This window comes from Acomys russatus, chromosome 23, assembly GCF_903995435.1.
Source record: "Acomys russatus chromosome 23, mAcoRus1.1, whole genome shotgun sequence".
NCBI lineage: Eukaryota > Metazoa > Chordata > Mammalia > Rodentia > Muridae > Acomys > Acomys russatus.
Window position 1 is genome coordinate 36,823,023 of NC_067159.1, and position 25,868 is coordinate 36,848,890.

Sequence of the window (25,868 nt, forward strand, 5' to 3'; positions counted from 1 at the left end):
CTGAGAATTGAACCCGCTGCCTGGTCCTTTGGAAGATCAGCTAGTGCTCTTAGCTGCCAAGCCACTTCTCAAGCCCAAAGGCCTGTTCAGAGCTCTTAACGTTTCCTCTTTCTAGCTCCAACTCTGCGTGAAGACTTCCTAAACTTCGCACTGGAAGGCCTTTTGTGTGTGCTGAAATTTAGTTTTTAGTCCTAAAATCATATTGTCTTACAATCTCAAACATGTGTACAATGTATTGTGACCATATGCACATGGTCCTCATTTTCCTACTCCTGCTGTAGCCCCTATGTGTCCATGCCATTGAAGAAATGACCCCTCACTTCCCTAACAAGAAGTAATGCCCTGCTGGTGTGTGTGCATGCATTGCGTGTGCATGCATGTGTGTGTGTGGCTCATGAGTCTCTCCCCATAAACCTTGAAGAGCTACATCTTGTACAGGTTTTATGTAGTCATCCCTGGTTACCGTGTGTTCACGAATTCAGTGGCCATGCCATACCGAGAAGTCGATATGCTGAAGGTTCAATATGTTATACATCATAGAGACGAAAGAATACACTGGAGAGGAACAATGTATGGAATGGAAAATGTTCACACATCTGCCACGTGTCCAGATGAAATGGCCTGGGCCAGAATTGGCTAAACCCAACTTCAGTCTTGAGTCAGGACACTTTTCTTTCCATATTTGTCTTTTGAGCATTTCTAGCTTTAAAGAGAGGCATCTAAAGGAGAACATGCACGGATCCCAGTTACAGGGACTCCTGAAAAAGTATTGGCAGAGATTAGACAAGATGAGTTCACAATGTGCTTGTCCTTTTATTATAAAAGTAAAATAAAAAATAGCATTTATAAATCCAACATTTTTTTCTTTTAAAGTATTTGATTTAGAAAACATATTTACAATAGTAAAATGCATAAAAGGGGGAAAATACTATTTTCAGCACTGATTATAGCATATTTTAAATATTGTTAAGTTCATGTTTTCTTTTTTAAAGTCACGGATAAACCACAGTAGAAAAAGCAGTATTTTTTTTATTGTGCATCAAGTTACTCATTTAAAAATATCTGTTTTCATAATCTTAATTTGAACGCACAACTGTACTTTAAATGGCTAGAAAGAACACCAGGTGGGGACACCTTTGAATGACAGCAGGGACCCAGCAGAGGGACAGCAGCAACAACACAAAGCAAGTGTAATCCAGCAGCATCTGGACAAGCTCAAGCCACCATACCCCAAGCCACACTCCAACGCAGCCCAGTGCTGTGGCTGCTGGACACCATCTTTATGTGACCCTAAAACTCATTTCAGACCCAAGAAAGGAAGCCAAATTCAGAAGGCCTTGACCGCCACCAGGAATGACCCAGCAGGCCGGTGATCCTCCAGGACTTTTGGACGTACTTTGTTTTCCTCCTTTGGAATGATGCAATGGAATTTCAGGGCTTTGGTTTGCATGGTGTGGGAAACTGGCAGCAGGCTAAATCTTGCCTTCTATAGGTCCTTCCTGTCCATAACTGTGGGGCAGTTTGTTCAGAGATAGCAGTGAGCCATCTCCAGTCAAAGACTCTGTGAAGCTGAGTTTGCGGAAGGAAGTCTCCACACCACTGTCACAGACACTGTCGCTGTCCCGAAGCTCATCTGTGGAGAAAGCACACGTTTATCAGGGACTCGGCTAGACCAAGGCAAGGCCCTGCTGCCCTAGTTATCGCCAACTGTCAACCTCACATAGAACCACCTGAGAAGGGGGTCTTTCTGTGTGTGTATCTGAGGGAGCATTGTCTTGACAAGTTAACTGATGTAGGAGGACCCAGCCTGCTACAGATGACATCACTTCCTACAGACGACATCACTTTCTACAGACATCATCACTTCCTACAGACGTCATCACTTCCTACAGATGACATCACTTCCTACAGACGTCATCACTTCCTACAGACAACATCATCTCCTACAGACAACATCACTTCCTACAGACAGCACACTCCTGAGAGAGTCCTGCACTGTGTGAGAGCTAAATAAGCGTGAGCTTGTGAGGCAGCAAGCAGTAGTTGTCAACAGCTTTTGATTCCGATTCTTCCCTGACTTCCTGCCCCGTCTTCCTTCAATGACTGATAGTAATCTGGAGGCTGAAATAAAGCCTTTCTTCCTCAAGTCGCTTCTGGTCAGAGAGCTTTGTCACGGCACCATGAGAAAACTAGAACACCTGACAGCAATGGGCTCCCCTCCCGGCTCTGCTGCGGACCACTGTAGGGGAGGGCTGTGCTTGCTGGCTCCCACATCCCACCTCGCCACCCACACGCATCAGCGCTGCTTGCAGTGCTGGGAAGGGCAGGAGATAGCAAACAGCATTAAAAACTGCTGCATTATTGGCGCTGTCCAAGAGCACATCCTGCTTTTAAAACCCCACCTTCTGTTTTTCAGAACCCTGTCTGAATTCTCTTGCTTCAGAATATCCGTGTTTTCCCCTTAGGAATGAGGCATGTTTTTCTAACTATTCTATTACTCCTCTTATAGCTTGGAGAACAGCTGAACACAAGACAAAATAAATTCATAGCAGAAGTAGGAACTAAAACTGTGGGCTCTCTGGGCTGTATGAACTATTAAATAATGCATATTGCCTAAACATTTTCTTTTGGTATAAGAAAATGAGGACATTAAAAAAAATGTGTCTATACTAAAAGTGTAAGTTAAATTTTATTTACTGAAAAGCACTGCTGGAGAATCTGACCTGAGCCGCTGATTTTTTTTTTTTTAATAGAATGACTAAGGAAACAGAAGCCTAACACTTACTAAGCAAAATGGTTGAGTCTCATCATTGACTCTCAATGTGAGAACATGAGACTCAGGGACAGTACCTCGGCGCTGTCCTGCTGCTAACTCACCCGATCAACAGTCTTTCTTGGCTCTCTATTGTGTAACAGGGACTGCAGAGTACTTTAAAGGCTTAATGCTTATTAGTGGCTTGGATCTCAAAATGTCCTCTTAAGGCTGAGTGTTAAGTAAAGGTCTGGTTTCCAGCCTGCAACATTATTTGGAGGCAGTACAACTCTTTGAAGGTAGAGCCTCAAAGAAGGAAGTTAGGCCATTGGGCGTGTGGCCTTAAAAGCAACACTGGGAGTCTGGCTCCTCCTCATCTCTATGTAATTTCCAGCACCATGAGGTGAGCAGGATTCCTCCACCATGTGCTTCTTCTCCATGAAGGGCGTTGCCATACCCTGAAGGCAATGGACCATGGAACCTATAAGCTGTAATCCACACCAAATCTTTCCTCCTTGTAAGATGGTCACTTTGTGTTTGTGGGGTGTGTGCACATGTGCACACGTGTGGAGGTTGACATTGGGGACTTCCTTCATTATTCTCCATCTTATGTTTTCAGACTGGTCAACAAGTCCCATGAGTCCATCCCTCTTGGTTTCCCTTCTTCCTCCATGCTTGGGCTGCTGGAATTATATCTGTCACCCTACATGGCTTTCCCCAAGATACATGAGAGACAAAGTTAGGTTCTCACACTTGCCCTCTTCCTAGCTGCTAAGTATTTACTTTTTAATTATAATAGGAGCCCTATCATGTCACATCACCGTGGTGCAGAGGACAGATAGAGGGCTCAGCAAAGAAACAAAGAGTCTGGCTGGGAAGCCACTGTTGGAGTTCAGGCAGGAAGTGAGGATGGGCTGGCCTGCGTGCACAGCTGCTGCGAAGAGAAGGAAACCTGCTGGGTTGAGTGTCAGAGAATGTTCTGAGTGTTGTCTTAGGCTGGAGATGGTTACACTTCTGACAGATGTGGCCAGTGTGAGTTTGTGTAAGAGCAAAGAGTTCTGCAGATGATGAAAACTTATTTGGCCTTAAAGAAAGATGTAATTTTCAGGGAAACGGATGGAACTGGGAAACACTAATCAAGGTAACCTAGAGAGATAAATAGCGCATGCTCTCTCTCATGTGTGGATCCCAGCTCCCAACAGTCACATATGCATATTTAGGTGAGTGTGGGTAGAGGCCAGGAAACTAAGAAAGGGGCCTTTGAGGTGTGTGGGTGGAGAATGAGGCTTTAAAAGGAAGTAAAAGGGTAGGGAGGGTAATAGAACACATGTGAAAGTGGAAGCAGGACATGAGAGGACGGGTGCAAGTGAGGGCACGGGGTGGGGGCAGAGCTGGGAGACGGGGGTGGGGGGCGGGGGAAGAGGTGGTGGTGAGGAGTATGTACAGAAATGCCACAAGGAAACCAGTGCACACACACATGAACATACGAGCCTCCCACATACATAAATACACAAACTTCTCTGTAAAGAACAAAGCTGAGGCTTGGGCCTGCCCACAGAAAAGAGTGAGGAAGAGGAAGCAAAGCAGTGTGCTGTGACAGAGCCCTGAGTGGACACTAATGAGCAAGGGGCTGTCAGCCATGGCCAACCCATCAACAAGATGAGCAGGATGTTGGCCAATCTGGCAACATGTGGGGACAGAGGACCTAGGAGCGGTGGGGACAGAGCTAGGTGCAAGGGGTCAGGAAACGGACAGGGGTGAGCAGTGGGCGGCAACGTGAAATGTTCTTCTGAGAAGCTAACAGGGTGTAAGAAGGAAGTGATGTTTTCTTTTTCTCTACATTTCTGATTTTAAAGCCTGATGACTGGGTTACCCCCAGAGGGTGGGGAAGGAACGGATCAGATCGTACAGGACAAAGAGGCAAGAGTCAGGTAAGCAGGACTTGCTGAAGGTAAAAGAGAGGCGCCCAGGGGAAGACTGCAACCCAGTGAGCGCAGATGGCAGACCTCCCACACGGGCACTGCTACAAAGATGGGAGGCTGCTGGCTGTGCCTGGTTTCGCTGGACTTTTATGGCTATGGTACAAGATGAGCAAGAAGAAAGGGGTGCTGAGGTTTAGAGGAAGCATGAGATGGTTTAAACCAAGTAGAATAACAAAAGTTCATTGTCTGCACCAAGATCCTTTCCTACAACAAATGTGTGTTTTGGGGGTGGTGACAGGTGGAACTGCTACTGTGGGAAGACAAGTCAGGACCATGAGCAGGGACGGGAACTGAAGGAAGGGGCTCGCTGGTGGGAGGAAGGGGAGGACCTGAGGACGGGTGCCGTGGAAGGAAGGCTCTAACAGCATGCCTATCGTCTGCGCCCTTGCCTTGTGAACCCAGGGCAAGAACTCCATCTTTACATTGAACAAATCTGAGAAATAGTGTTTCTTTAACCACCCCCCCCCCCCATATCCAGTGTTTACTGTGAATCTAAGTGACCCATATGCCAATGTGAGTCTCTGTGGGAACTGTCATGTGTATGGGAGTATGGTGGGAGTGGGTGCCATGCCACATAGGAAGATATGTCCAGGAAAAAGAACTGTAGTGCCATGTCACAGAGCACGAAGACCCTTGCCAAGAGCAAAAGGAAATCTCTCAGCCTCTTTACCTATGTGCTGCCTTGTGGAGGAAGATGAGAGAGGCAGCAAATGGGCCTGAGCAGTGGTCACGGGGCTGGAGGCTGTGGTTTCCGGGGTGCAGAAGGCTGCCTGGATTACTTCAATGGCCTCTGTGTAGCCCATCTGTCGCAAGGCCTCCATCAGCTCTTTGATGGTGCCCCCAGAGACCTGGGAGGAAAATGGAGAGTATGTGCGTGGGTTCCAGCCCACCTTGCAGGCTGCAGACACCAACATCCATCCCTTCCTCCCTGGGTCTGCCCCAGAGAGCCGGGGGTAGGGGTAGGGATCGCAGGAAGAGGAGATCACAGGTGAGATGGAGATGGGGAAGATAAAGGAAATGGAGAAGAGGAGGGAGAGGGAGGGGGAAAAAAAAAAAAAAAAAAAAAAAAAAGGAGAGAAGGAAAAATGAGGGGAAGGGAGAAGAAAAAGCTTGTGAGTTCACCAAGGCGGGAGACCGCCTACAGTGACATCTATGCTCAGAAGTCCACGGAAGACAGCAGCTAACAGTGACAGCCTCGTGCAGAATGATCTCACCCATGTTTTTCTACATTTTGGTGCTCCGAGAGGAGTCACCTCACAGAACAATGCACCCGTGGCCCTGGGTCACCCTTTTAGAAATGGGATGTGCACACGGATCGTAGCTTACAGGGATCCCTGTTGTGCGGGCAGGAGCATTTTTCTCAGGAAGGCTCTGAGACTTTAAAACAGGGAATGTCTAGAGGCAGGTAGGGCTTCTCCTCAGGAAGGCAGGCTTCATGCTGGCCTGGGTTCCTGTGCCTTCCCATGCCCCAGGCAATGGCTGCTTTCCTTCTCCAAAATTACTACATAGGGGAGGGGACGGCGCTGGTCAGTGGTCTTAACACAGACAACTACAATAGTTACATATACAACCACAAATGGCAAGGTGGCTCGTTACCTCATAGTTGTCCATAAGAGTTTTAGAAGGAGCAGGACTCAGCCGGAAAGCATTATTCAGTATGCCCAGACCTAACTTCTGCGCCAGCGTGGCCCAGTTTTTGTCCGGATCAGGGATTTCCAGCAGCTTGTAAAGCTGCAGTCTCGTCTCTTCTGTCAGCTGCTTCATGTCTCCTGAGGAAGAGGCAGAGTGTTTCAACCTTCCAGGGACAGGCCATCTGAGAGGACACGTCATCGCCCAGCTTCTGATGGCATGCAGACAGTCCCTAGCCTCAGCTGAGCAGCGGCGGCAGCCTGTGCTCACACCAGCTCAGGACCAAGCTTTGCCCTTTGCTCCCTCCTGGCTCTTTGATTCTGCAATAAGAACGGGCCTCTCACACACCCTGGGCCAGGCTGCTTTTTTCTTTCCTCCCATAAACCAGAGTGTGGGGCAACACTGGCTGGGAGGAGCTACTCGGCTACAACTCACCTTGTGGTAGGATGTCATCAGATGGGAACACTGGCTCATACGGTTTCCCATTCAGTATATCAAATACCTGTTGGACAGAAACACATGAGAAAATACTCACAGAAATGATTTTTTAAAATTCATAACTATAGATGTTTTCCTGGTGTTCTCTGAAGTGTCTCTGCTGATGGCACACAGGAGTCACTGCAGTGGGTCAGGTCTCTGCAGGACACCCAGGCCAGCACACAGGCTCCCAGGAGGAGCTACGTTCATTCTTACCCACCTGACTGCCTCAGACCTGCACACTGCCTACTTTGCCATCTGGCTCTTTTCTCTTGACCCAAATGTTAGGGACTGCTTTCTCCTTTAAGTCTAAGCTCCGGTGAGTTTTAAGGAAGGTTTAAAAAAAAAAATGCTTGTGGAGATCCACAAGAGAATTCCTAGTTTATTTTTATGTTTGGAAACCCTTCACCCAAGTTCTGAGGAAACTGGCTTCTGACTGAGATGGCGAGGCCTCTGGTCATATGCTCAGGAGCAGTAACTCTTCCGTGAGTTTTGTGCTTTTGTTACCCCTCGCATCTCAACTCTGATCTGATTAAGCAAACAGTTGCACATGCAGGCTCAGCTGACCTAGATCTTTCATGGATAGGCACTTCAAGATAAATGTGCCTCTTCATCAGCACACTTCATAAAAACAAAGGCATGTTCTCGAGGGAAGAGAGTGCCAAAAAGACCATCTGTTTTTACATTCCTAAGCCACTGGCTCCCCGCACAATACCCATGAGACGGGCTGGGCAGGGCTCACCTGCCAGTTGGCAGCCATGTCCAGGGGTGTGGTGCCTGGCACCACACCCTCATCTTCTCCAGTCTTCTCCCAAGAGTCGTCCGGGTCGTAGAGAGGCTCAAAGTTCTCCACCAGGGGGTCCGCTCCTACGGGGGGGGGGGGGGGGGCAGGCAATACAGTGTTATGTAAAAGGCAATGCTTGTCAACTCCCAACTGCATACAGGGGTCACATTTCTAAGGACAATTTACCTCTACCTCATAGAGGCAACTACAGGATAACTTCATTTTTAGGTAAAAATTTAAAACAACTTTTAAAAATTTAATTTACTTTTACTGAAAATGTACCATAGGGAGACCTCTATAGCCAAGGACACTATCACACACACACACACACACACACACACACACAAAAGACTTCAAATATTCTGACTTGCAACCCTGCAAGATGTTTTTAATTGGACGATGCACTTTAATCTAAGGACTAGTGGGTGGCAATTTATAGGGATGCACTCACAAGGGCAACATCCTGACTCTTCAAACTTACATCTGCCAGTGTGCATTTTGCACCTTCTCTTGCTTGCTCAAAACAGCAGATCTGCTTGGTCAGTTCTACCACTGAGTTCCACACTTTCAGGGAAATAAACACCAAAAGAACCCTGTGCTAAATAGGATATGCTTTTATGGGAGGGTGGGGTGGGGAATGTGCTAACAAATCTTGGGAATCTAGCCTGTTCTTCAACTTCCAGCCAGAAAACAGAAAAAGCAATTCAAATGTTAGTGTGAGTTACCTCTTAGGGCCTTCCTGGCTATTCTATGGGTGCCCAGTTCGGTGCCTAGTGAACAGTGGCAGGATGAGAGCAGCCCTTTGGGATGAAGAATTTGTTTCCGTTCTGTTGGCAGGACATCTGACTTGGGCCAACACTGTGCCATCTTGCCACCCTCTGTAGCCTGGCCTGCTCTTTTATAATGTAAGCAGCAGTAACAGGGCCCGGAGCGCAACAGAGGACTGGGTGTGAAGACCTGAGAGCTCCATACATCCCTTCATGACTCTGAGGGAGTCAGGGCTAGGCTTTTTGTCTGGTTTTCTTTTTTAACATAAGCAATTATCTGCTCTATTTTCATGGCAAATTCAAATAAAAGCTTTTACATTTCTATTTCTGTATTTACTGTTGGGACAGTATCTCACTATGTGCCTTTGGTTGGCCTGGAGCTATACAGACCAAGGTGACCCAAGCTTGTGGCAATTCTCCTGCCTCAGCCTCCTGAGTGTTGAGATTCGTGGTACACATCACTATGTATGGTGAAGAAACAACAATTTTCTTTTTTCAATATAATCAGTGACTTCTGAAATGACTCTCAGCCATCCAACTGGGGCCTCTTGGGCAGACTAAGGAGGCCACAAAGGCTACTGCTTGCTTTTCTGTGTGCTCTACCTTCACCATGGCGCTTCATCTATAATCCAGGTCTCTTGAATCTATGAAGGATGTGCCTTCCACAACTCTTTCTACAATGACCTTTGAAGTAAACCAGGTGTGTCGCAACAGGCTGGGAGTGCCAATGTCACCAACCGTGAGTTAGCACAACTAAACGCACCAGGTGCTGGAGGCACGGGGTGAACGGGAAATATTTCCCTATGCGTTAAAGGACTGGAGAGCTGAGCAGAAGCCGGCAAGTCCAATCAGAGCCGAGAGGAACCCTGCAGAGGACACCAGTGTGCAGCTTCAGGCTGCGGGCGGCGCGACTCATGGCTCTCCAGGACACTGGACTGGGGCCTGATTTTCTTTCTAGTCTGTCTTCTTGGTGCTAAAGTGGGTTTCATGTCAGCAGGACTTATCTCAAAGAGTTACTGAGCATTAAATGTGGGATGTCAGCACCGTGCCTGGAACGTAGGAAAGACAGTGAATGTCAGGAAGCTTTAGTGCCCATGCACGATAATACCAGGACATGGCTCATTTGTTTTTCCTATGTCTTCAGCTTCTCAGGGACTTCAGTTGCAGAAGGAAGTCTTTAAATATTTTCTTCAGGGGGGACTTGTAACATGACCAGAGGCTGATAGAGCACAAGATTTTTATAGTCACCGAGTCAGCGTGAACAGCCCAAATGCAACACAGACACACGAATCACAGGGTGGAAACTGACATGACCATCAGGTAAGCCCAGGACCATCAGCCCACACAGCCTTTGCTGTAGCAGAGGTGTGACCGGCCACATAGTTTCCATTTATCCACACTGTCCAAGAGCAGAACCGCAGCTTTAAAAGGGAGCGTTGCACTCTCAGGCAGAATTTACACTGCTGATGTTAGTGTCCATCAGTGACCGGCAGGCCATCTTACCTGCTGCTTTGAGAAGGGCTGCCAGCCTGGTGGACCCTCTTCCAGCGGCTATATGTAGCGGCGTAGTGCCATCATAGGTGGTACTGTCCACGTGAGCATCACCCTAAACCCGCCCACAAAGACAGCGTTAGCAGAAGGCTCTCTTCTCCCCTTGTCTATCTCACCAGCTCCACTGACCCTCTGGGATATATCATTTGCCCAACTGCTTTGCTGGGCTGGCGCTGGGGATGCAGGAAGTGGCCTCTCTAAACTCCTGCACGGATGCTGAGCAGAGCTGAATACTGACAGTGCAGCTGGTCCTGGCGTCACTCTTTGAAAAGACTTCCCTAAGAGTCCCTTGGGGATTTGGTTTGAGATCACAAGTGTGTTCTTTACCTCCAGAAGCAGGCAGCCGGCCAGCGAGATGTTGTCATACTCCACAGCCAGGTGCAGTGCCGTGCGCCCAGATTTCTGTTCCTGCGCGTTGACTTCCGCCCCAGCAGCGACAAGCAGCAGCAAACAAGGCAGGCTATTGCTCATCACAGCTATGTGAATGGCATTTAGACCTAAGGCCAAGCAGAGACACAGATGGACTGTGGGAAAAGGGGGACACCACCAGGTTGCAGCACTTCCGGCTTCTGTTCCGAGCATGCTTCAAAGGCTCAGAAGGTCCACTGTTCTGCTTTTAGATGCCACAAGCTCCTATTATGCTCACAGGACACACCAAGCTACTAAATAAACATCCTCCACACAAATGATGCTTTGTACAAGACCAGTGTTTGCTTGGGCCTGCTTTTCCACTTACTAAGTGACTCTCCCAAATCATCTTCAAAGGGCTTTGCTGTGGCAAATAGCAGAAATAACCACAAGATATGATGAACTCCAGCTGGCCAAGGAGAACGTTTGTGGGTGAAGGTCAAGTGCCGAGTAATTATGCAGAAGCTAGGTGGGGAAGCTTACACAGCAATGCGACTGCCCCTTACCTTCCCCGTTGGGGTGGTCAATGAGGAAGGCTGCTTTTCTGCTCTTGAGGAGGACACTGAGGATTTTCGCGTGCCCTTCTTTGGCGGCGAGGTGCAGGGCAGAGTTACCCCAGCGGTCCAGAAGGCTCAGGTCAGCCCCAACCCTCAGCAAGTCCTCCACCACGTCTTCCTGCTTGGTGATTACAGCCAAGTGCAAAGGTGTCTAGGCAGAGAAGGGCCAGAGAGTCATTGGGTGGTTGTGAAGATCTGCAGCCCCTGGCTCCAGAGCTACCGCTGCAGTGTGGAGCCACTCCTGCCACTTGTCAAGGAGCTTTCCGGTTCCCGTGGTAGGCTGAAGGGCCCATTCAGCAGTCAGGGTTACAAGGTACACTGCAAACACTTAGTAGTTCTGCTTTTGTCACAGTTCAACTGTTGATATTTTAACTCACCTAGAAGCAAATTTAGTTTTTTTTTTTTTTTTGTTGAGTTTTTGATAGGAATCTATCTATAGCTGGTAATTCTGTACAGTAGTAAATCCAACCAATGTCATGGTTTTAACAAAGAAATGTAAATAGAGAATTAAAAGAAAGCAATCAACATTCTTCTACAAAGGCATGCGCATACACACACACACACACACACACACACACACACAGACATACATACATACACGTTAAACCAGAACACGCTGCTGCCAGCTAGCTTCCAGAGGTCCATTATTACAAGCTACACCCTAATGTCATCAAGCTACTGCATTCTCATTGGTGCAGTTAGGGCGATACGGACAGTCTCCCTAAGAAATCTCACGCAGAAAACAATCCCAGTTACTGTGCACTATAGGTACTGAAAGGTCTTTCTGACTCCAGTGACCATGAAGTCGTGCACCCAAAGTGGGATGCATAGAAAACTGTTTTCAGAAATGAGCAAGGCTCACCCAATCATGAACGTGCCCATCAGAGAACTGAGATCACTGATAGACAGTAATACCTTCCTTTGGTGCAAGCTAGTCCGTTCTGTAGGAGCTTCACAATAAAGTCTAGCCTGTGCCGTGAGGACTTGCCTGACCGCCCATTCAGAGAATAGTCCCTGCTGGAGAAGCAGTGGCAGGTGGGCCACAAATACCCAAGTTGCCATGGAGATATTTTAGAGTTTTTTTTTTTTTTTTTTTTCGAGACAGGGTTTCTCTCTGTAGCCTTGGCTGTCTTGGACTCGCTTTGTAGACCAGGCTGGCCTTGAACTTACAGCGATCCACCTGCCGCTGCCTCCCGAGTGCTGGGATTAAAGGCGTGTGCCACCGCCACCCAGCCTATTTTAGGGATCTTAACCACTAGGATTATATCTTAAACAACTGTAAAATGTGGGGGGCTCAAGCAACCCTTAGGATCTATGGGGGGGGTTAGTACTCAAACTGTCCTAGTAGTCCACTTCTGACACAGATAGATAGGTGGACATGGTACAGGTGCTCACTGCAGTGCTCTGTATCCAGGTGGAAAGTGAGCAGCTGGCTGGGGCACTACAGTATTCTCTTTGAGAGCAACGACAGCAAACCAGATGTGTGTACATGGAACTGCATGGATAAACACTGTAAAGACCCCAGACAGGGATACGGTATAATGCTACTTTCACATTTACAAGTACAAGAACTGGGCTAGACTTGATCGTGCATGCCTATAGTCCCAGCACTGGGGAGGCAGAGGCAGGTGGATCGCTGTGAGTTCGAGGCCAGCCTGGTCTAGAAAGTGAGTCCAGGACAGCCAAGGCTACACAGAGAGACCCATAGTGAAAAACCAACCAACCAACCAACCAACAAAAAAACAAGTACAAGAGCTGACTATTTATTTGTTCGTTCATCTTAGAGACAGAGTCTTGCTTTGTTGGCTGCAATTTCAACATCTGTGTTCAAGGGCTCTTCCTGCCTCAGCCTTCTGAAGAACAGGAACCCCAAGCATATACCACCGTGCTTGTCTTGGGAAAAAAAACCCACAGAGCTATTGATGGATACATGCATGTAAAATTAGTGAAATCTGATTAGGCTCTGTAGATTGCACGTGTTGCACTTGTAATACCATGTTAAGCAGAACGTAACTGCCAGGGCAAACTAAGTAACTGAACTTCCAGTCTACTCTCAGGAAATATACAGGCCCTCTCAGATTAATTTTTGCAACAACTATGAATCTATAAATTATTTTAAATTGAAAATGAAAGGAAAAGGCTAATGCAAGACAGGAAATTATGTATAAAACAATGTGGACTGTATGTAAGTATATTAAAGAATACATGTCATTTGAGTACACATGTATGTTGCCAACACCTGGAAATTACTCGTCCCAAAACAGTTATGTTTGGGTACAGGGACCTGTCAGATTCTAGGCAAGGTAATGTTTGAGTTCCCAAAATTATATCCTTTTATGCTATTTAAAATTATGTTTATATTGAATTTACAAAAAATAAAAATATAGGGCAATAAATAAAAACATACAACAAAAATGGGTGCGTGGAAAACACCCCATAATATTTTATGGGAAATTACATAAATAGAACAACACATGTCAAACAGTGCAAGAATGCAAAAAGAGAATGTAGCTTAAGGAATCAAGGCATAAAATTCCTTTCTGTGCCACCCTTGGGCTCTTCTGAATGCGTCTCTAGAGAACAGGTGTGGGCAGGGATTAGAGCAGGACAGATGGTCGCAGTAATGCGCTATGATTAGTGACAGCTATTTAAGGAGAATGTTTAAGATAATTTACCAATAATCCAGATCACTTAGAGAACTATATAGTTTCCCATCAAGAATAGCTATGAAGTTATATGTGATGGTGCACCAAAGCAAAGTTACAGCTTTGGGGAGTCCGAGGCAGGAGGATTGCCGTGGGTTTGGGGACTAGACTGTGAGTTCCAGTCTTGTCTGGGTTATATTAGAGGATCTTGTCTAAGCAAACAAACAAAAACCGAAAATTAAAAAAAGCTATCTGTCTGGGATGTGGGGTACACATTTGTAATCCCAGCACCCAAGGAGACACAGGAGGATTGTCAACTCTATGACAACTTGGAGTACACAGCAGTTCCGGGCCAGCCGGAGCACAGGAAGACCCTCTCTCAACACAACAAAACAAACAAACAAAACCCTACAACAACTCCATAAAGCCAACAATGAAACCCAACCAATACCAGGAAAAAAAAAGTTGCCTATTAGTATGTGCTTGAGGCCAAGAAGCCAAGGGCATGCCATGGAACTAAGTGGTGCCAAGGGCAGTAAAATAGGGGTGGGGTGGGGGGGCCTGAGGGGCTCCAAATTAGAGAGGCTCTGCTCAAGCGCATGGACCAGAATGCTGGCTCTCACACGACAGAGAGCCTGCTTCTGCAGACCCTATCACCGACAGCCAGCAGGGCTTCCTGAATCCAGCCTCAGGAAGACGAGGGAAGCAGTCTATGAAAGGACTGGGAAGCAACAGTTTCCTCTTCCTCCATTTATTCTTGTTCTTAGGATAGTTAAACATGCAACCTGCCTAAAAGTTTGGAATGACTTTCCAAATACCAACAATACCCCAAGATGGCACGAAAGCCTGAGGAAGGACGATCTTGACATGCATGTGTAAAACAGTGCTTTATCCGAGGTATTTCATGATTCAGCGAAAGCCCCAGGCTTTCCCTGGATGCCAAACACTGCCCACAGAGAAGTGTGGAATGCAGCGCGGACAGCAGCTGCTCATGTGCTCCTCTATGAGGAGAGACTGCTCTGACGAAAGCCTCCTCAGAGCCATAGGCCAGCGATGGCATTTTCTTTGGTGTGGGGGGACCAAACCCCAAAGCCTTACATATGTGATCTGCTCCCAGCCTCTAGTTCACAATTTTCAAAGTAATTTTAGAATGCTGAATTAAAAAATAAGAAGTAATTTAATGATTTTCTTTAAAATAAAATGAATTTTTAGATCTTTTGTTTTAGTGTACGTGCACTTAATTTCTATCCTTCCTTCTTTGCTTCCTTTCTTCCTTCCTTCCTTCCTTTCTTCCTCCCTCCCTCCTTCCTTTTTTTCAGGTGTGTGGGTACAGGCACATGTGTGCACAGTGTGCATGTAGAAGTCATGGGACAACTGTGGGAACGGGTCCTCGCCTTCCACCTTGTTTTGGGGCAGGGGCTCCCCTCCTACGGTGACAGGTCAGTGTCACCGACTCTGGCTCTCTGATGCTCTAGGGATCTGAGGACTGGTCTGTACATCTGCACAACAAACACTGCATCCACCGAGCCACCTCCCCAGTTCTTTTCAATTTTTTAAAAAATAACATGTTTTTATTTACTTATTTTTTGAAATGAGACCACATGCCAAAAAACACGGCACATGCCTGTCAGTCCTAGCATTCAGGATGCAGAGACAGGACACTGATAGTTTAATGTTATTCTGGGCCACATGGGGTCAGGGTGGGGGCGGGGAGGGGAAGAGACAGCCAGAGACAGAGCCGGGGACATAGAAAAGTGAAAACAATTAGAATAATTTGTTTTAAAAACACGAGTGACGTGATTGTAATTTGGCAGAAGGGTATGCGTGCAGCTCTGGGTACAGTTCCAAGCACCTAAACAAAAAACAAAACACCCCCCACCCCAAAACCAACAGCAACAGACCAACACAACCAAATGAGAACTTGAACAGTTGTCTCTTCTAAGCACAAATTATACATGGCTGCTGGCCACGGTTTAGCAATAAGAGGAACGTGAGCCGGAAGTAGAGGTCCCAGCACCATCCTGGCCGTGGTCGAGTGAGTGCCACAGACAAGCTAACAAGAACAAGGCCAGCAGATCCAGAGAGAGGAAGGAAGGGTAGGGTGGCATGCGGACTGAGAGGATGAAAGGAGAGCAGAGGGGAGGAGTCAGAGGAGTCGTCAAAAGCAGGCACCATCTTGGCTCAGCCAGCCTCTGTACCCAGACTTGTTTCTGCCAGGGGACTTTCATTTTTGGCTTTATCCTAAAGGCTACTGGAGATTTCAGCCCTCCTAACGTCTCAGACCTGAGCCGGATTGGAATACTGGTGCTTAAAGATTTCCTTACTGAGATCGGTCTTCCTGTTCTTGCAGCCCTTCACCTCGCCACACTCTGACCTCAGAATCTCTGCTTGCCACATGCTCGATCCCGCTGTTGTCCAGGCTGCTCCTCCAGACCTCAAAATTCTTATAAAGGACTGGTTTTTCAAACTTGATTTTCTTGACAGCTGGGACTTTTCCCCCTAGGTTCCCCCTCAAAACTGTATCAGTTCTGACTCCTAGACTTTAAAGTGCTGTTTCTAGAGTGGCGCTGAGTTTCAGTGTGGGGTGACTGACATCAAACCCAAGATCCAAAGTGTCTCCTTATAAATAACATTCCCAACTAAAGACACTTTTAAGATACAAAACGGGCTTGTTTTCTTTTTCTTTTTCCTGTTATGACAAACAACACACACACACACACACATTATAGAGTAGTGCTTTTCCTTCAGTGACTGCCTAGAGATTTTTGCCTACCTGATACAGGTCATTTCTCATGTTGATGATGTCATCAGAGATCAAACCAGATGTGACTTCTAGCAGATCCCTCACGAGCTGAGCATGAAGGTGGATGATGGCTAAATGTAAGACACTGGAATGAAACACAGTCCCAATAATTAACTAGGGGGTTAACAAAAGACAGTAACAAAAAGTTTCAAGCAATGATTAGAATTGAAGACTGAATCCAGCTGTTAGGCATAGCTTTCTTTGGCCCTACCATGCTTTGATTCTGCCAAACGTACTGATCTGAGGTGACACGCTTCTCTGGAGGACTTCTTCTCCCACAGGTTCACTGATGGCACCCGCCTGCCTCTGGGGGTGTTTACATCTGACCAGATACATAAAGCATAAAGGCGCCTACCCTGGTTGGAGAACAAATGGCCCTAAGCTCCAAGCCAGCTCTGCCTCTGTGCCTCTGCTCCAGGCAGCTCTCCCCTCTCTCTCCCTGATGTACAGACAGCAAACAGAAGTCCATGCCCAGGCTTAGGAACAGCTCCAGCAAACTCAGTTGCCTAGCTCTCTTCCTCCAAAACAATGGGAAGTGGCTTTTATTTTTAAACAAGGTCTTGTTATTTAGCCCTGACAATTTTCATTTAGAAATACTTCTCAGGGTAAGACCACAGTGTGCTTCTTACACAGCCCTAGGGCAATATGAACCCCTAGTAAGTCATGCATGCCTTGATGAGAAGCATCCCAGCCTACACCCCAGGGCTTCACTGTTGCTCTTGATGGAATGCTTGCAGAAGGTATTTGAAAAGTGATGGAGACACGATGTTCATACATCGAGTAAAGGGTGTGCTTCCAAAGCTGCCTAAAAATTCCCAAGCGCAGCTCAGCATCTCACAGGAGAAGCACATCCCTTCCCCATCAGCTCCTCATACCCTTGTGGGGATCCCCCCCCATACCCCAGGGGTCTAGATTGTTTTATTGTAGAAATCATAGAAATATGATGACTAACGGTCACAGGGTCCAGATTATAAGACAACTGCGACAAGCTGAATGAAGATGAGAGGCCAGAGTGTTCCCTTGTCCACACTCCTGAGGGGCTCCTCTGTGTCTCCCAGGTCTCACCCACCCCCTGGCCTCACAAGGGAGCCTGCTTGTTTAAGTCTTGGAGGAGATTCTACATATTTGTATCCTGCTTGGGCAGGGAAGGCCACTGCCTCAGCTGTCCCATGAGCAGCCAGGGTCCTTACACACATCCTTCCGCTCCTCTCCACACGCTTGCTGGATGGCATGTGCCTGGCATCCCTTGCCACAATCCTTCAGACGGCAGCATCTCACTTCCTAACATGCTTGCCCTCTCTTTGAGCTCCCCAGTCCAGCCAGTTCTTAAAGATGTCACTTGAAGTGCCAGTGTCCTGCCTTGGTTAGCTCCTGTTTTGTGGTTATTTGGATGGCTCCCCCCTAAAGATGCCTTCTGCTATTCAGGGCTTTACACGGAGAAGGCTGTCTGGGTTCCTGTTGGTAGGGCAAGGCTAGTGGGTATACCACATCCTTGGTTACAACTGCAAGTGACGAGGACAAAGGTCTCTGTATGAAACTGCTGAGGTCGGCACCCTCCTAAAGCTTTTTGTTTTGAAGCTGAGACTTAACACTCAGCACTCCAGAATGCGTCTGCAGAAAGCCATCCTAGCATCATTTAGATACAGCCCTTGAACCCCAAGTCTGCTGTCACTGGTTATTTTTACAGGCTTTTAGATCATTTCAGAAGTCTCAATGAAAGGACTAAGAACTGTTTTAGAAAGGAGCCAGGTGGCTTTGCAAACGGAATCTCAGGAATAGACAGCCGGCGTGGCATCTGGAATGTCACACTCCTACGCCGCCTGGCCTGGAGCTGAGGCAGAGCCAGATCCACTCACATACTAGTGACCCTTAAATGGAGGCCACAGGGAAGGAGGCAGCAGCTATTTCTGTACCAGTGCTACTCTTTACCGGGTGCTTTCTTGGGTATTCTACGACAATGACGCTTCAGGGACCTTGCTAGGGCTGTCAATAATTCAATTATGATTGGAATACATAAAGCAAGGGTTTAAAATGGACACGCCACATACACATCCGAGTCTTCCTGCATAGAGAGACACCATACTTGAGGACTTGCGAGATGAGAGCTGCACCGTTTTTAACTACAGCTCCCAAGAATGTGCGCTGCCTAGCCAGTGTGCACCGATCACAGCCCTTGCTTTGCCCTGCGCTGGAACAGCGCCTGCCTGCCTGCCTGCCGTGCAGCGGTCCTGACTTGACTCACCTGTCCCCATTCTCATCCTGCACTGCAGTGAGATGGCGCTGCACGGCCAGCAGCATCTTCACGTCTCCGGTCACAGCGTAGTCGAAAAGGGCATTGGCATGCCGCTTGGCAAGCTGCAGGGCCTTCTCAAGAAAGAGGTTATCTGCAAGAAAACGGCCACAAGCACCGCTGAGTCTCATTCGCTCGCCCTATGCATGCGTGTGGCACTGAGCACCATTTTAGTTGAGAACGCCCTTTCCTTGCTTCTGGATTGTGTTGACTGGAAAAAGCACAGTTGGGCATTGTCTCATTGACAGATAATATGCCTAGGAGATTGATTTAAAAGTGTCCGTGGGCCGTGGGGAACAATTTAGAAATACCTGCTATTTTAAGGAGAACAATCAGTGTCTATGAAGAGAGTAATCAATCTCACGGCAATTGGATTTTGCCATGATCTTAAATAACCAATCATTTTATAAATGAATTCTCTTTAGAGCTCCTGTCTGAGTCAAAGTGAAGAAACATGCCCTCTGGCCCCAGACATAATCTCAGAAAGTCCCATTGGCTTTGGAAAATTTATTCTCTTAACATCAAGGGATGGCCAACTGTGACCTCAATACGAAAGGGCACATCTAGCTTGCTTTGATATGGCTCCACAGACATACACTGTACATCTCAAAAGAAGTATTAAAAAAAAAACAGAAAAAAGGATAAGACACAGTGGTAACCATGTATGGCCTGTGTCTAAGTAGTTACTACCTCTTTCCAGGTGATACTGGCCTAGAACCCTGACTCATCCGCTACGGAGGCCTGATCAACGGAAAGATTTTCTTTTAATTACACTTCTTCAAGGAGGGCAAGAGAACACAAAGAAAAGTCCTGTTTTCAGGCTGACTTTTTTCATATGGCAGCTGAGCTGATTGCTGGGAAGGGTAAGTGAAGGACGTGGCAACTCTGACAAGACGCCTCTTGGAAGGCACATGGCGCCTTGCAGAACACTCCAATGAGTTGCTGACCCATCATCACCTTTAGCTTAACAAGAAGGAAACTTGTCTTCTGGAGACAGCTACCTGTGCCTAGACCTGCACCCTCCCCAGCTGCCTGTGGAAACCTTGTGGGCATGCTCACCTACCCTGAAACCCAACACCCTGTTCCTTGTCTTCCTCAGTGGACGCCAGGGCAATTGTTTCAGTCTTGGTGCTGGACACGGACACACCAGGCTCTTCATCTTGTTCTGTTTCCTTCTCAGAGAGATTTAGATTCTCCCTGTCGTCAATCTTGCCACAATCTTTAGGGTCATTTTTTGATTCAGTGTTTATGGTTCCTGGGATAAATTAAAAAACATCTTTTTCTTAGTAAAATCTATTAATCAAATTACAATTCACTGTCTCAACATAGAGCAGAAAAGAAAGAAAGAAAGAAAAAAAAGAAGGCAGGTTTGCTGGAAATGGAAAAATATAAATGTCTATAATATAAGTAATATGTTCTGGATTTATTTATCTATTTATTTTTGGAGATAGGGTCTTGCTTTGCAGCTCTGGTTGGCCTTGAACTCACAGAGCTCTGCCTGCCTCTGCCTCCCGAGTGCTGACACTAAAGGCGTGTACCCCAACACAACAATGTTTTGGAAATATTTTAAAGCCTGTCTTCCAAAAACTCACATCTCATTTTGTAGCCAGGTGTGGTGACTCCCACCCACAATGTCCTCACTTGCACTTGGGGGGCAGAGGCAGGAGAAGCACCCCAAGGCTAAGGGTACACAGTGATACTCTCCCTCAAACAAAGACAATACACACATCACATTTTGTTTATCTGTGAAGGAGGAAAATGAAATAAAGTTCTGCATGCTGGAAGTTGAAAATGTAAAGTTCTTAAAAGCAGTTGTTTCTTTCCCTAAGGGAGGCTGTGCAGAGCTCTTTTCATTCAGTCTGGCCAGGGAGGTCTCTAGTGCTTTGTGCCTGGCCACGCTGTTGTTGGAACCATGTTGTGTGAACGGTGTGAACTCCTGGGCAGACCTGGTGCAAAAGCCATTTCTGCCACCACCGGTACTGTATCTTCAGAAAGTAAACCAAGTCTCTGAACCTCATTTCTGTCCGGACAGTGTTGAGACTAATATTCTCATTGCACAGAGGTCACAAAGTTAACGGGAACAACAGTTCTGTTTTAGGGGATAAACTACAATGTCAACTGAACTCTTCACAAAGACTGCAGTGACATATACAGCTGGCATGAACAGGCAGTGTATATGAACAGACTATAGGACAAATTCCATATATGAAAAGACTATAGGATAAATTCCATACCTCCGTACAAAAGGAGCAGACTCTAACCGCAGGCACTTAGAGGGTGAGTGGAAAAGGCCAACCCTACAAAGTGAAGTGTGGCTTCAAATGATAGTACTTGAGGTGAAAAGACAGACAGAAAAGGTGATGCTTTTCTGTTTGGGTCAATCAAGTCTCTATCTTTTTACATTGTGTCTCTATCCAACTTCCATTCATGCAGTGTAACGAGTAAATATATAAGTGTCAAAAATATTCCCTATGCTTTCCTAGCATAACGCAAAAGTATTAACTTACTGGAAAGCTATTTTCTAACCCTTTTAAGGATGATCCTGCTGCCTGTGTGGTTTTCCTTCCTTGGCGGTCAGGTCTGACTTACCGTGAGTGATCCCAGCATTGGACTTAGTGGCCCCAGGATGGAATGTGATTCCGCTGTAAGCGGGAAATCCATAGTGCGAGAAGCCATAGCCTGAACCAGCAATGAGACAAAGACAACATCAGGGAGATTTTTAACAGAGTGGGTACACACACAGGGGGGCAGGCCTTGGTGTCAGTGGTGCTGGCCTACGCTCGAGAGTTATCAGGATCCACTGTGGGAAACTGACAGCTGAATTCCACTGCGGCAACACAGCCTGGAATGGCAGTGTGGAGGAGTCACTGCTGAGAGTGCCTTTCCTCCCGGGGGGAGGGATGGGGGTGGGGAGTTGGGGTGGGGGTGGGGGAACTAGTGGTAAGTAGTTACACCAAGACTTAGACCTACATTAAAATAGTTAAATAAAAGGACTGCTGGTGAGTAAAGCCCACGGACAATAATATACTGATGCCTTAGTGGAAAAATGGCCACCACGTTCAGTTCATTTTCATTATTTTTTGGTGGAAGAATCAACTGATAAAGTTCTTCAGAGGAGCAGCCAGTACTTAACAGCACACCCTCTGACGTACACGTTAAAAAACGTACAAGTTATCTGCAATAAAGGAAAGCCATGCTCAGTACAGCGTATTATACCAAAAACAGGAAACAGCATTCAAGTCAGTTAGGCTGTAAGTATGACTCATTAGGCACTTAATTACGCTTCTATAAGAACTGTATTGTTATGAGGAAATGCTTGAGCTAACGCCTGAGGCAAAAGCAGCAGCCATCACTCTTCATCCCCAATCATGGTGCAAAGATAATAAAAACCTAACACACATAAATGGTTGAAAACCCACGCAGGGGGATCACAGCTGTGCCCAGGAGCTCATAAATACGGTAACATATGCACGGCAAAATTAGAAGTAGTTCATCCATGTACCATGCTTCCCTGGGAAGTCTTCAGCGGAAGAATTTTCTGTGACTCAAGTTTTTTTTTTTAAATTTTAAAAAATAATGTCGTGTCTGTAATCTGTGGTATGGCGTATCAGTATATAATACATACCTACCACATATCAGGTATAATACTTGTTTTAATGTTTTCCCAGAATAATATAATAGTTACTCCTCAAGGGGAAAAAAAGGGAAGGGGGAAATACTCAAAAATTATTGAGAAAGGTATCTTCTGGACAAATGCTTCAGATGACCTTTTCTTCTTAAAAGTTTTGGGGATTATCCACATATCCTGAGAGATACAGTTCAAGACCCCCAGCGTACCTCTGAAACTGCAGTTCATACAGAGCCAGGGTAAAGTTCACAATAAAAAGACAGGAGGCGAGCAACACTAACTCACAGTAACAGGGCAGTTGTAACAATAGACTGTAAAGAGTTTTGTGTGTGTGGTTCCCCCCGTCAAGACAATGGTAATATTTTTAGACTGAAGCTGACCGCGGGCAACCGAAACCACAAAAAGTGAAACTGCACGGGGGAGGAGCGACTAAACTGCAAGGTGAAGACACAGTTCGTTGAAAAAGCTTTACGTTTGTAGGATATTTTCAATTAATTTGAAATCTCATAATTAGTAACGCCACTGCTTCTCAACCAGCAGACATGCTAGGAAACCCGGGAAAGGAAGACTGCCGTCCCCCCTCCCCCACCCCCTCCCCCCGCCCATCACCATGAAAAGGCTTTAGACAGAAGAGATCTTTCTGTACCTGGGCCAGGACTTCCGGTACTCCCTCCACCACCGCCACTGCCGAACATTCCTCCACCACCGGCTCCGGCTCCACTGCCGCCACCGAAACTGTCCGAGAAGTTGGGCATGAGCTTCTGGCGTTTCCTCTGTACTTCCTCTTTGTCTGTATTTACGGGAAGGGAAACCAAAGGGGAGAGACTGATTGGGTTCCACCATCAGCCACAGAGAGACCATTGATTCTCAAGATATTTTTAAATGCCTTAAAGGGAAATAGAGGGTGCCCAAGGAGGAAGCATGGTATTTATCCCAGTGGGGCACACACCCAGCTTCACTGGGCAACATCTTCTGAGTTCCCAGGGTTAACAAGGTGGTGAGAGAGACCTGCCTGCTTCTGAAGATTTGGGTAACCCAAAGGCACACAGTTTTTGTTTTTTCGAGACAGGGTTTCTCTGTGTAGCCTTGGCTGTCCTGGACTCGTTTTGTAAACCAGGCTGGTCTAGAACTCACAGTGATCCACCTGCCTCTGCTTCCCTGAGTGCTGAGATTATAGGCAATGTGCCACCACGCCCGCCAGACACAATATTTTAAAAAGCACTTTTATTTATTTATTTTGGGATAGGGTCTCGCCATATAGTCCTGTCTGCCTGGAACTCACTGTGTAGACCAGCCTGGCTTTGATCACACACAGATCCTACTGCCTCGTGAGTGCTAGGATTAGAGGCATGCACCCCTCACACCCAGATAACATTCTGAACAGTTGCTTTGCTCACCTAAAACAACTACAATCAGCCAGTTAACATTTATAACACTGAACTAGGTGCTGGCAATGAGAGAAGCATGCCATGGCATCTTTGCTGTCGAGGACCCTCAATTCCAAGGCGCAGAGAGATTTAGTGGCAAGGACTATGATGGTATGGATGCATGTGAAAGCTTATTGGTGCAGATTCCTGGTATGACAAGCCTCTGTAAAGGCTAAAGACCCTATGTTAGAAGGACAGGGCTATTCTGGGATGGTGTGTCGGGATTTCTCAAAGGAATAACATGGGTTGGTTTCTTTTTGATAATAAAAGCAGATATTTTGACTGAAGTGAAAAGTTAGTCTAAGAAATTCTTGAGAAGTAGGGTAGACGGCGATCACTCGCATTGGGTAGCTCAGGAATATGAGCCCAAGGGACTTGCTTGGAGGAGAGTTACTGACGCTCTTGGAGACTGATGTGTAGAGGACAGCATTTTAGGGAGCGCCACCAGTCGCGGTACATAGGGCATCTAGCATCAAGCTCTAAGGAAGGCAGAGCAGACGTGAGGCAATGGACACCCACTCCTTACTGGTTACTGTCACAAGAGAAACGCAGCAGGCCTCCAGGTCCTGCCACTGAGGGTTTGGCCCCCAGAGGCTCAGACTCAAACATAGAGACTGCCTCTGGGACAGTGGCCTGTCCAGATGCAGGTGCTTTGAGACTTCCGTCTGCTGTTCCTCTTAGGATTCTGCATTTCTTTTGTTTCCCACTGTCGCTAGCCCAGATGTCCTCCTTAATTCTGTTACTGCCCTGCGATCATCAGTCACAATGTCCTCAGTTCTATCATGGCCTGTGACCAGTAGCCATTAGGCTCTCAGTCCTGTCACTGTGTGGAGATCTGCCATGGTGTTCCTGTTCCTTTGTTCCGGTTCCCTTTGTGGTCTGTGTATCCTAGCAGACATTTTGTTTTGTTTTCTTTGTCTTTGGGGTTGAGAAGTGAAGGTGGCATTTTTGTTTACCTTAAACAATCTATGTGGTATTCTCTATGCAGTGAACAGGCCAATACTTAGCAACTGCCCTGTGTGTGACTTTTCATTGGCAGTTTTCACCATTGTTTATGTTCAGAAAGATACCGACTTTTCTAGTTCTGTGGATGCTCTGTCAACTCATGGTGAGACAGAAGGCTGCTGGTTATGTACTATCTTGGATCACTGCCTGCATCTCAAAGAGGAAAGGAGACTAGCATGGTGGATGGACTATGCCAGTCCCTTTAAAACCAAGCCTGGGCCGGCGGTGGTGGAACATGCTTTTAATCCCAGTACTTGGAAGGCAGAGGCAGGTGGATCGCTGTGAGTTCGAAGCCAGCCTAGTCTACAAAGTGAGCCCAGGACAGCCAAGGCTACACAGAGAAACCCTGTCTCAAAAAACCCAAGCCTGGACAGGCCAGCATGATTAGGAAGAAAAGGAGTGAACATGGGATGAAGAGACTCTGGCTACCCTATAACTAAAGGCCTGTAGAAATATAAAGCATCCCCACCAGTTATGCCTAAACTAACAGCAATATTCATCTGTCAGCCTACAAACTGCTGATCTCACACAGAGTAGGATTCCACTGTAGAAACATGAAACACAACAGGCGTCTTTAGAGGAGATGCCCCATTCCATGTGTAGGGGGGGCGTGAGGTTTGCCCAGCCTGCTTCTGGAGGGCAGAGGACAACCTTGGTGTTGGTCCTCGACTTCCACCTCATTTGAGACTGGCTCTTTGTTGATGTGTATTGAGGCTAGCTGGCTCACGAGCTTCTGAAGACACCCCTGCCTCCACCCCCATCTGGGTGAGAACGCTGGAGTTACAGTCGCTCAGGCTGCATGTCTAGCTTCTGTGTGGGCTTTGGGGATTTGAACTCAGATCCCGATGCTTGTGTGGCAAGTGCTTTACCCGTGGAGCTGCCTTCCCAGCTCAAATGCTATTTGCTGACATGGTTTCTAGCAAAGAGGCCTCATATTTTCCTGTGTATTCCCTTTACCTTTTAAAGTAGAGATGCCTACTGTTCACTGTAAAATTTCTTTTTATTTCTGTGTCTGTGCCTGTGTGCGTGTGTGCCACATGTAAGCAGGGCCCATGTAAACCAGAAGGAGCAGTATCTCCAGGAGCTAGTGACAAACTGCTGACAATTAGCATAGGTAGGTGCTGGGAATAGAATTCAGGTCCTCTGAGAAAGCAATCAGCACT

At 46.9% G+C, this 25,868-nt stretch overlaps 1 protein-coding gene across 1 annotated transcript in view; it reads right to left on the reverse strand.

The window, feature by feature from the left end:
* Nucleotides 1–794: 794 nt before the first annotated feature.
* The window catches only part of Nfkb1 (nuclear factor kappa B subunit 1), an 89,864-nt gene continuing 64,790 nt past the window's right edge, over nucleotides 795–25,868 (reverse strand). Inside the window, exons 12-24 of the mRNA XM_051165985.1 lie at nucleotides 22,920–23,063; nucleotides 21,235–21,324; nucleotides 19,709–19,900; nucleotides 18,598–18,739; nucleotides 16,326–16,440; nucleotides 10,857–11,058; nucleotides 10,270–10,439; nucleotides 9,895–9,997; nucleotides 7,583–7,707; nucleotides 6,799–6,865; nucleotides 6,331–6,503; nucleotides 5,405–5,582; nucleotides 795–1,633 (exon numbers count right to left, since the gene is read on the reverse strand). Of these exons, the coding sequence (XP_051021942.1) occupies nucleotides 1,473–1,633; nucleotides 5,405–5,582; nucleotides 6,331–6,503; nucleotides 6,799–6,865; nucleotides 7,583–7,707; nucleotides 9,895–9,997; nucleotides 10,270–10,439; nucleotides 10,857–11,058; nucleotides 16,326–16,440; nucleotides 18,598–18,739; nucleotides 19,709–19,900; nucleotides 21,235–21,324; nucleotides 22,920–23,063 (1,862 nt within the window). The 3' untranslated portion in view covers nucleotides 795–1,472. The remainder of the gene's footprint in view (nucleotides 1,634–5,404; nucleotides 5,583–6,330; nucleotides 6,504–6,798; nucleotides 6,866–7,582; nucleotides 7,708–9,894; nucleotides 9,998–10,269; nucleotides 10,440–10,856; nucleotides 11,059–16,325; nucleotides 16,441–18,597; nucleotides 18,740–19,708; nucleotides 19,901–21,234; nucleotides 21,325–22,919; nucleotides 23,064–25,868) is intronic.